Source organism: Callorhinus ursinus, unplaced genomic scaffold (genome assembly GCF_003265705.2).
Source record: "Callorhinus ursinus isolate GAN/ISIS: 27379988/994484 unplaced genomic scaffold, GSC_fseal_2.0 scaffold2, whole genome shotgun sequence".
NCBI lineage: Eukaryota > Metazoa > Chordata > Mammalia > Carnivora > Otariidae > Callorhinus > Callorhinus ursinus.
The window spans coordinates 84229812-84246178 of record NW_027397064.1 but is presented as its reverse complement, the minus strand read 5'-3'; the positions used below and the strand labels follow the sequence as shown (position 1 = coordinate 84246178).

Sequence of the window (16367 nt, the reverse complement as noted above, 5' to 3'; positions counted from 1 at the left end):
TTTCTTTTTCTTTTTCTTTTTTCTCACAGCTGTCCTCTGACCCCTGGTGTCTTTTCTAGTTTCCTAACTTCCTTGCATTCTTCCCAAACTCTTTCTTTATTTCTTTTGTGTGTTTTATTTTTCTTTTCTGATTTTTTCCTTGATTTCTGCAAGCTTGTTTTCCTCCCTCCTGTTGTCAAGCTATATCAATCCTATTCCTGCATTTCTGCTGGATATTTTTGCATCATATGAAATATTACTTCATTAAGTTTCTATTGTTTAATTTGCTTACTCCTTGCTTTGCATGTTCATCAGCTTTCTGGCAACCTTTTCCTGGTGCATGTTTTTTATCTGTGCATAGATTTTTCTACTTTTACATTTTTCATGTAGAATCTTTGTGACTGTGCAATACCCAGTTCCCTTTTCCATTGTTCATCCGTGAATGAGTTGAATTTTCTTGGATCAGCAATCTGGGGAGACACCTGAACTGGAGGTTAGGGAAGGGGGCAGGGCAGCCTTTCAGCTATCTCATTCTCTGACTACTTCCTACTGTTAGGGCTCCTCTTGTTTCTTTATTTTTTTTATTTTTTTTTAAAGATTTTATTTATTTATTCACGAGAGACAGAGAGAGAGAGAGAGAGAGGCAGAGGGAGAAGCAGGCTCCCAAGGAGCAGGGAGCCTGATGCGGGACTCCATCCCAGAACCTTGGGATCATGACCTGAGCCGAAGGCAGACGCTTAACCATCTGAGCCACCCAGGCGCCCTCCTCTGGTTTCTTTATATAAAAATGTCTTCTTTTCTTTTTTAATATAGCAGCCATTCTGAAAATAATCCTGCTCATCCCTGTATTTTACTTATGGTTTTATCAGGGGGTAGCTTTTGAAATTAAAATTAAAAAACTTTGCCTTCTCTTCAGAAAGTAGTGGAACTTCCTGGAACTCTCCTGGAGCTTCCTCAGGTGTTAATATCACTTGGGCTTCCACTGCTCTGCCCCGATTTTTTTCTTTCACTGCTCCTACACAGCTTCTACCCATGTAAGCATTTCAGGCAGAAAAACTGTTGTGTTGGGGTGGGGTGGGAGGGGTTTTTGATAGGTTTTGAGAATGAATCACTTGAAATGAGAAAAGAAATATTAGGAATAAGGTTTGAAAGTTATGCTTGGGCTAATAGGCTGTGAATTTTTCCCTTCAAGAAAAGGGAAGCCATATGATATTTTTAAGGGTAAAAGCATTAGTTACCTTAGATAATTAATCAGTCTTTGCTAACTAATTCTATATATATGTTCTATATACATAGAAAAATATATGTATGTGTATATCTATAGATAGAAATATATATGTATGTATATATTCAGAGTGTGCAAAATAAGCTAATTTTTAGAATTAAAGCTTGAACTAATGAATATGGGTTAAAATTATAATTGTAGATTTTCTCTGATGCAATAACAATACATGCTCTTGAGAAAATTCTGAAAGTTGTAGATAAGAATAAAGCAGAAATAAAAAATTTTAACATTTTGACCAGAGTTACATATAAATGCATAATTTTTTATTGGCTTTTTCATATTTTTTATTCTAAAATTGGAATAATATTCTAAATATTATGATCTCCATCTTATTCTTTTTGAATATATATTCTTTTAAGTAGGATTTTTTATAATGGCTTCAATAGTATTCCATTGTATGAAAGTAGTATAATACATTTTATTAGCTCTCTGTTAAAAGATATTTAGGTGCTTTGACATTGTAAATAGTATTGTGCTCATTGTCCTAGTACATAAATAAGTACTCCAAATACTGTAATGCAAATAGTACTTCGAATAAATTGGAAAGAGTAAAAGTCCTGGGACAAGAAATTATACCTATTTTTCATATACATTCTCAAACTGTACTCTAGACAGGTTTTATTACTTATTATTCTCTAGATTAGACAAAGTACTCATTTCTTTTTCTTTGAATCCTTGATGAAAATAGGCTTCATACTTTTTGAATGACTTTGCCAATTTGATATATGAAGTATATGAAGTATGGTCTCATCTTTATGATATTTCACATTTTAAAAATTATTACTGAGATTGAACTTTTTTTTTTTTCTGAATTTGTGGGACATTTACATTTCTCCTTTTATAATGCCCAGTCCATGCTCTATGGCTGGGTAGCTTTGCGGGGGCATGCCCCTTCTCTGATGAAAAAACTGGGTGAAAACTCATAGATGGCAAGTAGCAGCCTTCTCCCCATCATTGGTTTGTCTTTTAATTTTGTTTGTCTTTTCAATACAGTATTTTAAATATTTATAAATCTATCGATATTTGCCTCTATATTTCCTTTTGTTTTATAGTCAGAAATTTTTCTTTTCAAAACCATATACATCTGTGAATATCTTTTCTTTATCCTTGCATTGTTTGAAATGTGACAATTATCACTTATTAAATTGTTACGTAATCTGAGGACTGTTTTTATATTTTTTTATTTTTTTTAAAAAAGATTTTATTCATTTATTTGAGAGAGAGAGAGAGCACACGTCAGCAGGGAGAGGGGCAGAGGGTGAGAGAGAGGCAGAGAAGCTCAAGCAGACTCTGCCCTGAGAGTGAAGCCCAACCAGGGGCTCAGTCTCACAATCCTGAGATCACGACATGAGCCCAAACCAAGAGTCTTAACCCACTGAGCCACCCAGGCTTCCTTGTTTTTATATTTTCTGTCATGTTCCATTTGTCTCCCTGATGCTTCATTCACTGGTCCTGTGCACATTCATTTCATTAATTTTATAGCATGCTAATAGTATTAGATAGAGCATACTCACTATTACAGTCTTCTATTTCAAAATTTATTGTTTTCACTCATATTCTACATAAACTGAAAAGTATTTTGCTCAGTTCTAACAAAGTACCTTGGAATTTTTTTTTATTTTGGCAGCATCAAAACGAAAAATTTATTAGAGAGAACATACCAGAAATACTGAGTTACTGTTTCTCAAATTTTATATTTTTCTTTAAATTATAATTCTTTTCCTCTGATATTCACACACACACATACATTTATATGATTTTTCCTACTTATTTATTAATCTCACTAAAATATGACAGTAATAAATTTCCTTAGGAAATTATTCAAAATTTTTCCACAATTATATAGGTTATTTTAACACCATTTCTCATTAGGGAGCCTATTGTGAAAAATATATTATTGCATTAGTTGCTTTTCCTTTTTGAGCTTATACTTTTGTTTTAAAATTAAAAAAACAACATTTTTGTTCATTTTATTTTAAATAAGAAAAATCCTTAAATATAGATTTTCAGATGATTTAACATCATAAAAATAATATAAATAGTAATATGAATAAATTGATTTTTATCCTTATTCTTGATAAGGTTATAAATATTAATTGCCTTATGATATCATCTAACATGTATATGCTTAAATATTTGATGACTCGCATCACAAATGGTTTTGATATGCAGGCCCCAAATTCCTGTATTAATTGCAGTTATTTTTGTAGATCAAAATATCTAATGTTGTTATTTATGTTTTAGGTTAGTGGGATGGTTTGGCCATGAACTCAGCACCCGATTTAAGATGGATAACAGTAAGTGTATTCAATTTCACTTCCCAGGCCATTTCATTTTACCTTCATTTCAATTTTCATCTTGTCTTTGTATGATATGTAATATCCATGCCTCATGGAGAGTGCACTTTGGAAATGCCACTGAGAATTCTTAAAATAAGAAATGACATTTCCAGAGTGTAAGACTAAGTGTTTGTAGATTTTAGCATGAATTTGAGTCTATCCCTGTGTAGGGAGATAAGTGGAAGTGAAATGTAAGGTACAGGACTCAGATCTCATCAATGTTGAGTACCCAAAACATCGGCAGTGAGGACAGAAAGGAACTTTTTGCTTGTAGTTAGACCCAGAGAGACTTAGGTGTCAATCCCACTTTGCTGCTTAATCGTTTTGTGATGCTGCACAAATTATATCATCTTGGGTTTTTTGTTTTCTGTTTTGTTTTCTTTCTTGCATGTCTAATGTGAATAGTAAAATCTATGTCAGGGTTTGATTTGAGAGTGAGACAGTTTCAAAGCTGTAAACCAAGTAACACATAGCAGTGCTATTTAATAAATGTTCATTTTTAGCTCTCTTTTTTTTCAGTTTTTCCTTTTGTGGCTTTTGCCACACACCAAACAATAGCAGTTGAACCCCAGCAGGTAGAAATAAAAATACAACATGTGCAGTGTGCTCCCAAACTGCCCTACTTTTTCTTGAGTGACTGACCCTATTCTTCAATCACATCGGATGCAGAAAGCTGCTTAAACGTTCTGAGAGTTTCAGTTCAACTTTCCCCTTCAGACTGCTACCAACCTAAATTACTATTTTAAATAAGTTCGCGTTTGTAAAAACCAAGATGCAAATGATCAAGATGGGCTCTTCCAGTAAAATCAAAGAAACCTATATTTTATCTTGGCTGCTGGAATGATTAGCTCTGTTAATATGCCAGTTATTTAAATTTTTTGTGGTGGGTTTTCTTATCTGTAAACAAGAGAATTGGACTTTTTCAGGAGTGGGCAAAGTCTCTCTGTCAAGGGCCAGAGATGAGATATTTTAACCTTTGGGGGCTGTACTGCTCTGTGGCAAATATTCAGTTCTGCCATTGTACTTCTAAAGCGGTCACAGACATAAATGAGTGAATGTGGCTATGTTCCAATGAAACTTTATTTTTTTTAAACTTTTTTTTTAAAGATTTTATTTATTTATTTCAGAGAGAGAGAGAATGAGAGATAGAAAGCACGAGAGGGAAGAGGGTCAGAGGGAGAAGCAGACTCCCTGCTGAGCAGAGAGCCTGATGTGGGACTCGATCCCGGGACTCCAGGATCATGACCTGAGCCAAAGGCAGTCGCTTAACCAACTGAGCCACCCAGGCGCCCTCCAATGAAACTTTATTTACAAAAACAAGTTGTGGGCCAGATGTGGTCCCCAGGACATAGTTTAGTCCTGGATTAGATGCATCTCTAAAGACCTAGCATACTCTAATGCTCTTTTAGTCAGTCTTAGCTTTAATTTGATCTCCAACTAGCAATTTAACTCTATTGGATTTGACTTGCTACTATTCAATCTAATTGATTCTAATTAGGATAATATCTGCTATTAATTTACCTCTTAAATATATCATACTTAGGCAGATCATTTTTTTTAAAAGCCTTTTTTTTTTTTTTTCCCCCTAGGAGAAGCCACTTGACCTAATAATCCTAGGGCTAAAAGTCACCTTCCTAGGTCATTTCATTTTATATTTCTGCTTTTGGATGGCATTGCAATTACAAGCCACTAAAATCTTGATGTTTTTCTCTCATTGACATGGTTTCATAGTGGAAAAGCAAAGCATGGGGCACGATAAGGAATACTGGTTTGGGAGTGGGAAGACAGAGGATGAGATCCAGAATTCTTCTACAAAAGGTCATTTGGTATGTGTCTAAGAGCTCTAGGTTGTGGGGGCAGGGGAGACACACATTGCAGGTGAAGGGGAAACATGCCACTGTTTTAGGTCCATGGAGTTTCTCTTAAGTATCTGGGAAAACTTAGGAATAAAAGCTTTTAAATTTTACTCTCTTTCTCTCTACTACTTTGGTGTCATAAAAAAAAAATCCATAGAGGACATTTTTTAAGGTACATTCTATAATAAATGACATGATGTTCATTTTTCAGAACTGCAGTTAATCCCTGGGGCCAGTGGATTTCGAATTTCAAACCCTCCCATTTTGTTGGTCTGTTCCTTACACGCTAGTTTAGAGGTAAGTGATCTATGTATGCTTCACCCTCCCCACATCTTTACCTGTTTCTTTACCTCACTGTGACCTACTGTAGGACTTCCTCTGCTAAACAGCAAGATTAATGAACAATGATCAAAGGCCAGTGTTCTCCTTCAGGACAGTGACTGTAGGCTAATTGCCATCTCCTTTTTCTATCTCCAGCCCCAGCACTGTGCTTGGCACATAGTAAGTGTTGTTGGCACTTGATAAATATTTTGGAACTGACCCGGGGATACATATTTTTAGTTCCACTTAGAATTTGTATGAACTGGGCGCCTGGGTGGCTCAGTCGGTTAAGCATCTGCTTTCGGCTCAGGTCATGATCCCAGAGTCCTGGGATCGAGTCCCACATTGGGCTCCCTGCTCAGCGGGGAGCCTGCTTCTCCCTCTGCTTCTCTCTCTCTCTCTGTCTCTCATGAATAAATAATAAATAAAATCTTTAAAAAAAAAAGAATTTGTATGAACTTAAATAAGTTGTTTAATCTTCTCATGGTCTTTCTCTTACAAAATAACCATGCAGTATTTAATTCTTGATTAATTCACTCATTCAACATTTATCTATTAAGTAGTATTATGTGCCAGACATTGTTGTGATTACTGGGAATTCTGCTTCTGCTGGTTCTGTGAGTCAGTGAACTCACAAACTGCCATGTCACAAAACTATAGGAAGACATACTTTAAGGAAAAAAATAGAAATCGTCAGAGTAAACCAAAGATTGAGCAAGGGTGTCTCTTGAAGTAAGTGAATTTTTTTTTTTTTTTACTGGAGGTCTGTGCCATTATATTCTTTTATAATCTCTACTATTACTGGCTCAATATATATTTTTTTAGTAAATTCATATTTTTAGTTAAAATTAGTTTCACCCTAAACAATAATATCCAAAGAATCAGTTTGGTTTTTCTAGATGTGCATATCTACCTTTCTACCTATTTATATAGATATATACTTATCTACTTTACCTATCCATTTATATATCTATATTATATTCATATGTATATCTATGTAACTTAATTATTTGGATATTAATTTCAGGATGAGACTAAATTTGTTTAAGTAAATATGTATTAAATGATTATATGCTATATAATTAATTTTAACACATATACTAAGTAAGTATATTTTGTATACATACATAAAGTAAAATATATTTTAGGTAAATGTGGGGCTTTTTTGGTAAATAGAGTTTCTAACAGATTTTAAGAGAATTTGACTTTTTAAATTTAAAATGTTTTAAAATCATCTAGTTTGTGATATTTTAGGAAATCCTGTTGTTGAGTATTTCAGAATGAGTGACTGGATAAAGGCTTCCAGAATCTCTTCTAAATCTAAATTTTAGGATTCTGTGAACACGCATAGCAGTTTCTCCTTTTGGCCACTGGATGGCAGTGTCAAGTTCTTTTTTTTTTTTTTTTTTTTTTATATACAACTTCACCTCTAGACAGTGGTAATCAACTCGTTTCACTTCATCCCAATTTAAAAAGCACCTACTCAGTGTGACCACTAGATGGAGCTTGTGTTATTTTCGCTTTTTGGCCGGTTTTTTTTGTTTTGTTTTGTTTTGTTGTTTTTTTAAGTGAAAATAGACCCAGTAACAAGATTTTTTTAAGCCAGTGAAAAAATTTCTTAAATTTTTTTTGGGGGGTAGTGAGGGAATCTGCTTAGCAAGTCAGATAATGATATTTGAATTGTTTTTATAGTATCTATTCAGAGGAACACTTCTGTTAAATGTTTTATAACGAAATAAAATTTTGCTCGCTTTGCAAGTTTGTATCAGGAAAAAAATGAAATTCGGTATGAAAAGCACCAAGGTGTATCTTGGGAAGAACTAGTATTTAAGGTTTTTCCTCTGATTTTCCTTATTTTTGCAAATGAGTTCTCAGCCAGATCTAGAAATTTTAGACACTCTAGTATGTTTCTGCAGTGGACTGGTTTCAAGTATTTACCCCTTCTGCCATGAAAAAGAAGTCACATTCTCAGTTTTCCTACCACTGGTTCTCCAGGCTGGCTTGAATGATAAAAAGCACAGAAATGGGGGGGGGGCGCTTTTATTTATTTATTTTTTAAGTTTTATTTACATCATTAGTTTTTGATGTAGTGTTCCATGATTCATTGTTTGCGTATAACACCCAGAAAGCACAGAAATTTTTATGACCACATCACACTGTATTATAGTCACCTAGACAAGGTTTTTGTTTTCAGCTGGAATCTGAAGATTGATTTATTTTTTTTTTTCTTTAACACTGAAACTTAGCAAAAAGACCCTAAGAGCCTCAAGAAGTGGAATATATACTTCTCTGGAGCAACTTATCACTTAAGTATTTCTCTTGAGCCTCTTAGAAATACCTTACTCAAGTTTTTCGCCGCTGAGGCTCCATTCTAACCAAAATTAGGTAATCCAACGTTGTGTTTGAGAAGGTGTTCTGAAATCCTTCCTCCCCATTATAAATTGCAAAATTCTGAAGTTACAAAACAATGCATTTCTTTGCTTCTTACTCTTTACATAACCATTAAAATGTTCTACTCCCTAGACGCCATGTGAGTAAGCCCGAGGGCTGCTGCCCTTGTTTATGTTATAGCATTATAAGAGATAGGTGATTAAAGTTCGAATAAATGAGAGATGGATGAATGAATCAAAGTGCTTTTCCTTGTAGCTACTTCTCTTTCAAAAAATATCCTACATAGTCAAAGACCAACTGGAGGAGCGATTCTAAACTTAAGAATCAATGTACACGGATATGATATCAGTTTGACAATATGATTTTTTAAAAATATTAATATGGTTTTGTTTATAATTACATGTGCATTCAATTGAGTGATAGTATGAAAAATAGCACTTTATAATCAGTTTCAAACTGTCTTTTTCTTATATTATTGGCTCTTAATCATTTGTACCACATATTTATATAGTATAAATACAAATACATATGGTACAAATATGGTACAAATTTTATATATAACAAAAATGTGGATCAAGGGAACCTAGGGTAGGAACCAGGAGGCATATGCTCTAGTCCTCACTGGGACACTAAGTGTGACCTTAGACAGGTGACAGCATCTCTTGATTATATGTACTCTTGAGTCCATTTGTCTCATTTTTAAAATGAAGATGTTTATAGCAGATTACTTCAGAAATCTCGATCCTCTACCTGCTAATTTGAAATTAAAAATATATTTATTGTATTTTGAACGGTCATACTTGTATGCAGCGATAGGTAGACAATTTTTTGACTCTTTCAGTATATGAATTTATAATGAAATAAATAGCTCCAAAATACAAAACTAGAGCATTCAGTTCAAATATACAGAAATGTACTATGTGTTTCCTCAGAAAGTTATTAGGCAGCCAATTTCAAGAATTTAAGAGAAAAAAAATGTGACACTTGAAACCATCATATATCCTTATTTTTCCCATTTAAACTTCTCTAACTTTTCTAGCTTTGTATTCATTTTTCTCAGTAAGAAAAATAACCCATGTCGTTGAAACTCTACCAAAGATTGTTATAAGCTGAATATTTCCAAACTAGAGTTTTCATTTTTTTCTAATTAAAAAAATATTCTTTCTCAATATGGAAAGCATAGAAATAATGAGAAGCCAAAACGAAAAGAAGCTATTTATTCTATTCTCCAGATAACTCCTATTATCCCCTCTTAATATTTTTATGTGAGTCCTCAGAAGAGACCTTCACACCCTCTGACAGGATTTTGAGTGCCTCACAGTGCAGCCGTCTTTACTGTGGTTTAATGATGGAAAATGGCTTCATATTTAAAAGTTATTTTATTATGAAAGAGTAATCGTATGTTAAATTTGAGACTATTTGTTACTAAAAAAATCGGTTTCTAGCTATCAGAGAAATCTGCAAGAACAAAATCTCCTTTAAAAATAAAACAAACCTATAAACTTAAGTAAGATTCCCCAAAGTCCTACTGACCTATGAATACAAATGAAGTGTCATTGAAAGTAGTACTTCACACCTTCCTCCTACCTGTATCTTACTGGGCTTATAGCAGAACCAGAAAATTTTTCAGAATTATTTATAAATCAAATGTTCCTTGAATTGCTATTAATCTCCAAAGAGAAGACTGGAAAAATTCCTCTCCTATTCCTGTATTCCTGTCCTCCAGCCAAACCGCTGGTGGGTCATGCTTTGCCTCTCCCTGCTCTGCCCTCTGTGAGAATTGATTCTTGATCCAGGCTCTCTTGATCCAAAAGTTGGCTCTGTTCCCTTGAGTCCACCTTGTGCCAGATGCACTTACACTTTGTTTTACACGGGGGAGTGAAGAGATGCCTCCTATCAAACACAGTGTAACTCGGGCTACCTGAGTAACTGGAGTTACCTGCTTGTACTGCCCATCCCAGATACCTCCTGAGGCTGACATCAAGCTCGACTTGCAGCCAATCTCTTCCAGAGTCTGTGAGGTCTGGTTGAGGATAGAGACAGATGCCATTCTATCCTGTTCCTCCCGTCTTCCTTGGATACTGTTACCTTCACTACAAATCCCTCAGTCTCCTTCAGCCAGATCTACAGCTCCCGTGCCATATAGATCAAGGAAATCTTTGCCCAAATGGTTTGACTTCTATCAGAATGCCTGCTCACACATGCCACATGTATATACAGAAATAACTATTTTCCCAAGCTTCATAAAGTCCAGATGTCACTGAACGACCCTGTCTTTGCTCTGTGGCATAACAATAACATGATACAGAAAAGGGATATTAACTGACATGCCAGTGCATCATGCTCCATTTGCAGTTTATTCAGTTCTTATATGTAGGATATATTTTTAAACTCTACTTGACCTTAAGAGATAAGCTAAAAAAGCATGTCTGTTTTGACCTCTAATGTTCCAACTCCAGTTATTGTGTGCACTTGTCACTCATCTTAATATAAGACACCTCAGGCAGCAAATGGTAGTATTTTCACACCAGTGCTGGAGTTTAGCAGGGGAAAAAATGATGAAAGAAGAAAGAAAGATAAAAAGAGAGAGAGGGAGGAAGACACACACACACACACACACACACACACACACACACACACAGAAGTGAGCCTAATTGCCTTGGTACTAACATACGTATTATCTAATATGACTTGCTTCCCTGTCTGACAAAACTTAATTTTATTACTTAACTGCTTGTTTGCTTACTGTTACTGGGGAGATTTAGGAATTGGTAAAACAGTTATAAATAATATTGGTCACACTGCCTTTCATATGTACACGAGTATTTAGCCCTTATTATACTTCTGTGTGGACCAAAAGCTATATCTGAATAGAAAAAAGTCCTCTTGATTATGATTTTGTAAAATGGTTTGGAGGAAAAGGTTTGAATTTCGTGATCTTTAAAAGAGGACATGTTTTTGCAAAGGATTATCTAAAATGGGATGTTTTTGGAAAGGTCAGAAGTGGACATTTCCTTTTTTAACATGATTTTCACTTAATTTTTTCTCCTTTGTAAATCAACAAGACACTGTTAATCAGATTGTTTCTCACTCCGTAGATCTTTAAGCAGGCAACTATGAAAGCATTGAGGAGAAAATCTATTTTGCTCACCGGTTATCTGGAATATTTGATCAAGCATTACTATAACAAAGATAAAGCGGATACCAAGAAACTGTTTGTGAACATAATTACTCCATCCGGCATAGAGGATCGCGGCTGCCAGCTTACACTAACATTTTCTGTTCCAATAAAATATGTTTTCCAAGAACTAGAAAAACGAGGAGTGGTTGTAAGTATATCTCTTGCTTTGCTACCTGGTTTTCTCTCTGAGTTGCATGTTGGGGGTAAAATTTGGGTTCTTCATTTAATTTACTGTTGCATGTTATTTCACATCAGTCAGTCAATGAGGTTAGATTAAGTGCCAACTAAATATTCATTACTGTGCTAATTGAAGACATAGAGATCTGTCATTTCTGATAAAAGGTAAGAAGCCACAAATTATGAATATAGGAACCAGTCTCCCATAATTTATTCGTTCTTTACATTACAGTTTGAGTACAAAAAAATTGTTTCATCGTAATCAATTAGGACATGTTTTCACTAGTGAAAGCCCAAATATGTATATTTATTGAATACACAGAATTAAAGAACATAACATAGTGGAGAGGAAGAAAAGAAGTCCATCTTACTTAGTTGTTTGATTGAGCCAAGTCGTTTTCAACCTTGTCATTTTAGTAAAAAAAGAACTGTAGACACACATCTCAGGGGTGTTAACGTTGTATGGAATTTTTTTTTTTTTTTAACCCTTGGGCCTAAGTGATCTGTTTCGTTTCTCTCAGAAAATAAGCGTTAATAGGGTCATTTCAGGAAAACTGGTGGTCCGTGGATCTACTTCCAGTGACGGTGTAGTTTAGGAATTTCTCTGCTCATGTGGTCCTGTCACTTCTGAGGAGAGGTTAGCTCAGATTCCAGAGGCACAAATCCCTATGTTAGTGTTCCACATCCAGTTCTACCATTTGTAAGTTGTGTGCTCCTGGGAAAGATAGTTCATGTCTACTGGCTTGAGTGTTTCCATCTGGATTCGGAGGGCAAAAATGCCTCCAAAAGTGGTTATGAGAATTAAATGGTCCAGCACACATAAACCATTTACTGTACTGTCTAACTCACAGCGGCTGTTTCTTAAAGATTAGTCACAGTGATCTTCCAGCTAGACCAAGTTATCTGGGTCCACTTTGTGACATTTCAGGGATACAGCCAACTCCTTACAGGTGAGATAGAGATTAAAGGATCAAATGTAAAGACTATTGACTAAAACTCTCCAGGTCTCAGTGAGGTTCTCATTCATTTAAATGTGCCCAAGGGTTCCAGTCTCTCCAGAGTCTCCCCACTGATAAATTATATCCATGACTTATCGGATGCTTCAAGAAGATGATTGCTGAGTAGACTTCAGGAAAATGCTTTGGATACTCATGACATTCATTCATATTTTAACTATTATTAAGGGGAGAGTTTCCAATAACATAGAAACATGTTTTACTACAAGTAAAAAAAAAAATGCTTATATATTAAGTTTTAGGGAAATCGGCATGATTGCTTTATGTAAGTTTATCTTGAATGTAGATTTTTTTCATTATGTGAGTAATGCTAACATTATTGTGACTTTATTCCCCCCCAACAGTGTGACAAGCGAGAACCAAATGGCATCCGAGTGGCTCCAGTTCCTCTCTATAACTCTTTTCATGATGTTCATAAGTTCATCAGTCTACTTGCTTCTGCACTTGACTCTGCAGAAATCAAAAATAACAGTGTTTTCTAGAACAACTTAAGCAAGTGTTACTGAAAGCTTCTATGGTTATTATTATTTTCAAATTTTAATAATTGGAAGTCTTTCAAAACAGATTATACATACCTGGCAATGAATTATATACTTTACAGAAAAATCTGATATATTTTTTCCAAGAGTCTGTTATCCTGAGGAATTCACATGTCTGTCCAATTTCTTCATGCTTGGTGGATCAAAGTTCTCACTGGTCCAGGTATTATGTACATAGTCTTAGCTAGCTGTCACATTTCGTGGTCAGTGAATGTTTTATGTTGATGTAATTTGTAATTTGACTGACAACTTTACAATATATGTGCAATTTTTTGTGTCAATTTTAGAAATGTTACTTTAGTTTTAATTTACCAAAGAGTTTCTTATAGTCCCTGTAATTTCACAGTCTGATATATGTATGATTTTGCAATATTCCATCCAACTCTAATCTAGGGAACAGAAAATACATTTTCTAGGGCAGTAGCTTTCAAATGTTTTGTCCACAGTCCACACTAAGAAATATATTTAATATCAAAGACTAGTATTTATATGTGTTTATGCCTTATTTTATCAATTCTAATATACACATTTTATCATATTTTAACATCTGTGAAAGAATAATTTATTTTTCAGTTTTCAATCAATAGTTCTTACAGGTGCCATTGACCATTCTTTCATGTTACCATCCCTCGCATTAGCATGCTTCTCACAATGAATAGATGATTTTTTAAAAATGGCATATAGAGCAAAAGCAAAAGTGTCATAAATTATTTGCCCATGTTCTATTATTACTCATTTTATCTCATTACAGCAAGTGTTGGTTGAAACTTGTTAAGTTTATTTCCCCACCAACTCTTGGGTCCTAATCCATTTTACAAGGTTGTCCCTTTATTTGGTGTTACTGTAATTTCTTTTTAATGGGGACTTGCCCTTGTAGAAGCCTGTAGATGTTACCTTGTCTCTCAAATAGTGAAACAAATCATTCCAAGATACTTGCGATTAAGAATTCGGATTAGCAATGAGTGCGTCATCTCTTAGCCTCTAACCTGAATCTATGGACCTTTCTCTCCACTAGGAAAACTACAGTTACACTCAACCCTGTCGGACTTCCCTGTTTTTCAGCTGTTGATGCTATGACCACTATTCATGAATTGGCAAACTAGTCTACGTTTATATACCTGGGCAGCAAGAAGGAGTGACTACAATATAATTAGTGCCCCTGATGAACAAATTTGAATGAAATTAACGTAGACAACCACTAGAGTTAAATAAAAGATGCAAAATGAGAGCAATACCAGCACCTACTTGTATGTATTGAGTACTCACCCTGTACCATGTATGGCGCTGATCTATTTATATGTTAGCTTGCTTTATTTGAGTGGCTGCACAACTGCTTTAGAAAAGCTTCCCCCTCTAACTTTTGGCAAAACTCATCTTTGTGGATGGAAAAGTTCTCAGAATCCTAGAATTCAACCCCATACAACTTCTTGTAAAAGGAATCATTTTGAATCTCACAGTGGTAAGCAAAACAGACATGGTTTCAGTTCTCAGGGAACACGCAGCTTAGTGAGGGAAATCCATAGTAAAACATATAAACACCCAGGTAAATCTATGATTACAAACTGTAGGTTTTATGAAAGAAAAACAGATGATACTATAAAAGTCTCAAGGGTATTAATTAGATGGTCAAGTAAGGGGAGGCATATGAAGGCGCTTGTAAGTTTAAGTTTAAATATTATGCTAAAAATTAAAAAAATATATCTTGCTAATCACATTAAAATTACATCAAATTATGTATACAGAATAATCAGTACTATGTCTTCATCACACAGGATAGGAAGCAGAGTTTTAGAAATTCCCTTTCTCGGGGCCCCTGGCGGGGGGGGTTCAGTCATTAGGCGTCTACCTTTGGTTCAGGTCATGATCCAGGGTCCTGGGATCAGGCCCCAAATCGGGCTCTGTCTGCCTGCCACTCCCCCTGCTTGTGTTCCCTCTCTGTCAAATAAATGAATAAAATCTTTAAAAAAAAAAAAAAGAACAAAAATTCCCTTTCTCCCTGCTTGTATTCCCCTTCCTCCCCAAATCCAGAGATAACCATCAAATCATATTTTGTGTTAATCATTCCCTTACTTTCATTGAAGTTTTATACCTATGTATGTACCAATAAAAATATATTAGCTGATTTTGCCTCTGTGTGAACTTTGTGTAAATATGATTGTATTGTATATCTTCTGCTTCCTTTGCTCAACACGAAGTTTTTGAGATTCATCCATTTGTTACATACAGCTTTTTATTCATTTTCATTGCTGCTCCATGTTCTAGTATATAATTGGAGTTATTAATTATTTAATTTACTTATTTTTGGAGTTACTCATTTATTCTACTACTAATGAACATTGAGTTTTTTCCAAATATCTTTAACGTTGCAACAATGCTGCTATGAAACATTCCTGGTACACAGGTTCAAATTTTTGCCTTAGGACATAAAACTCTGAAAACGTCAGGTCATAGGACACACACATGTTCAACTTCACTATACAGTATCTAACTTTCCTCCAAAGAGGTTGTACCAGTATCCATTCTAACCAATAGGAAATGAGAGTTCTCTTCTCTTGATCCTTGACAATAGTAGCTGTCGATTGCTTTTGTCACGTACGCAGGCTAAAATAGGGTGATTACTAAAATAACAGAATGAATGTATACTTCCACACAAGTAGAAGGAGAGACAGAATGAGGACATACACCCTTCAGTTAATGCTTCAGAAACCATCCTTAATCTGTGGATTGAGCCAAGATTAGTAGAATTGTACCTGAGTTGCTCAGCTCTTTCCCTTCCCGTGTTGTCCGAAGTTTCTCCTGATGAGCTCCCTTTCAATAAAACATACTAATCCAGGGGCACCTGGGTGGCTCAGTTGGTTAAACATTGGACTCTTGGTTTCGGCTTAGGTCATGATCTCATGGGTGTTGGGATTGAGTCCTGTGTGGGGCTCCATGCGCAGTGGAAAGTCTGCTTGAAAATTCTCTCCCTCTCCCCCTCCCACCACACACAAATCTTTAAGAAAACATACGAATACAAATCCCAGCCTCAAACTCTATTTCTAGGAAACCCAGTCTGAGATAGCATTTCTTTCATGTAGTGCTAATAACAATAAGCCTTTTATATTCTATATCCAGTATATGATAAATTTCAGTTTTCAGTTTTGTTTCTGTTGGTTTTCACAAATAATGCTTGTTTCCTTATGTCTATTCTACTTGTTAACTTTAAGCCACTCATTTTATTGATCCCCTTGGAATTCTTTGAGAAGTGGGTTACAGTGTGTCTTTCCAAAGATACTCATTTTTG

General features: G+C 35.0%; 1 protein-coding gene across 6 annotated transcripts in view; it reads left to right on the top strand.

The window, feature by feature from the left end:
• Nucleotides 1–15206, top strand: part of KYNU (kynureninase) — a 131907-nt gene extending 116701 nt beyond the window's left edge. For all 6 annotated transcript variants that reach the window (XM_025856558.2, XM_025856552.2, XM_025856572.2 and 3 more), the window contains 4 exons: nucleotides 3509–3561; nucleotides 5671–5756; nucleotides 11270–11500; nucleotides 12890–15206. In XM_025856558.2, coding sequence (XP_025712343.1) covers nucleotides 3509–3561; nucleotides 5671–5756; nucleotides 11270–11500; nucleotides 12890–13027 — 508 coding nt within the window. In that variant the 3' untranslated portion in view covers nucleotides 13028–15206. The remainder of the gene's footprint in view (nucleotides 1–3508; nucleotides 3562–5670; nucleotides 5757–11269; nucleotides 11501–12889) is intronic.
• Nucleotides 15207–16367: the final 1161 nt, after the last annotated feature.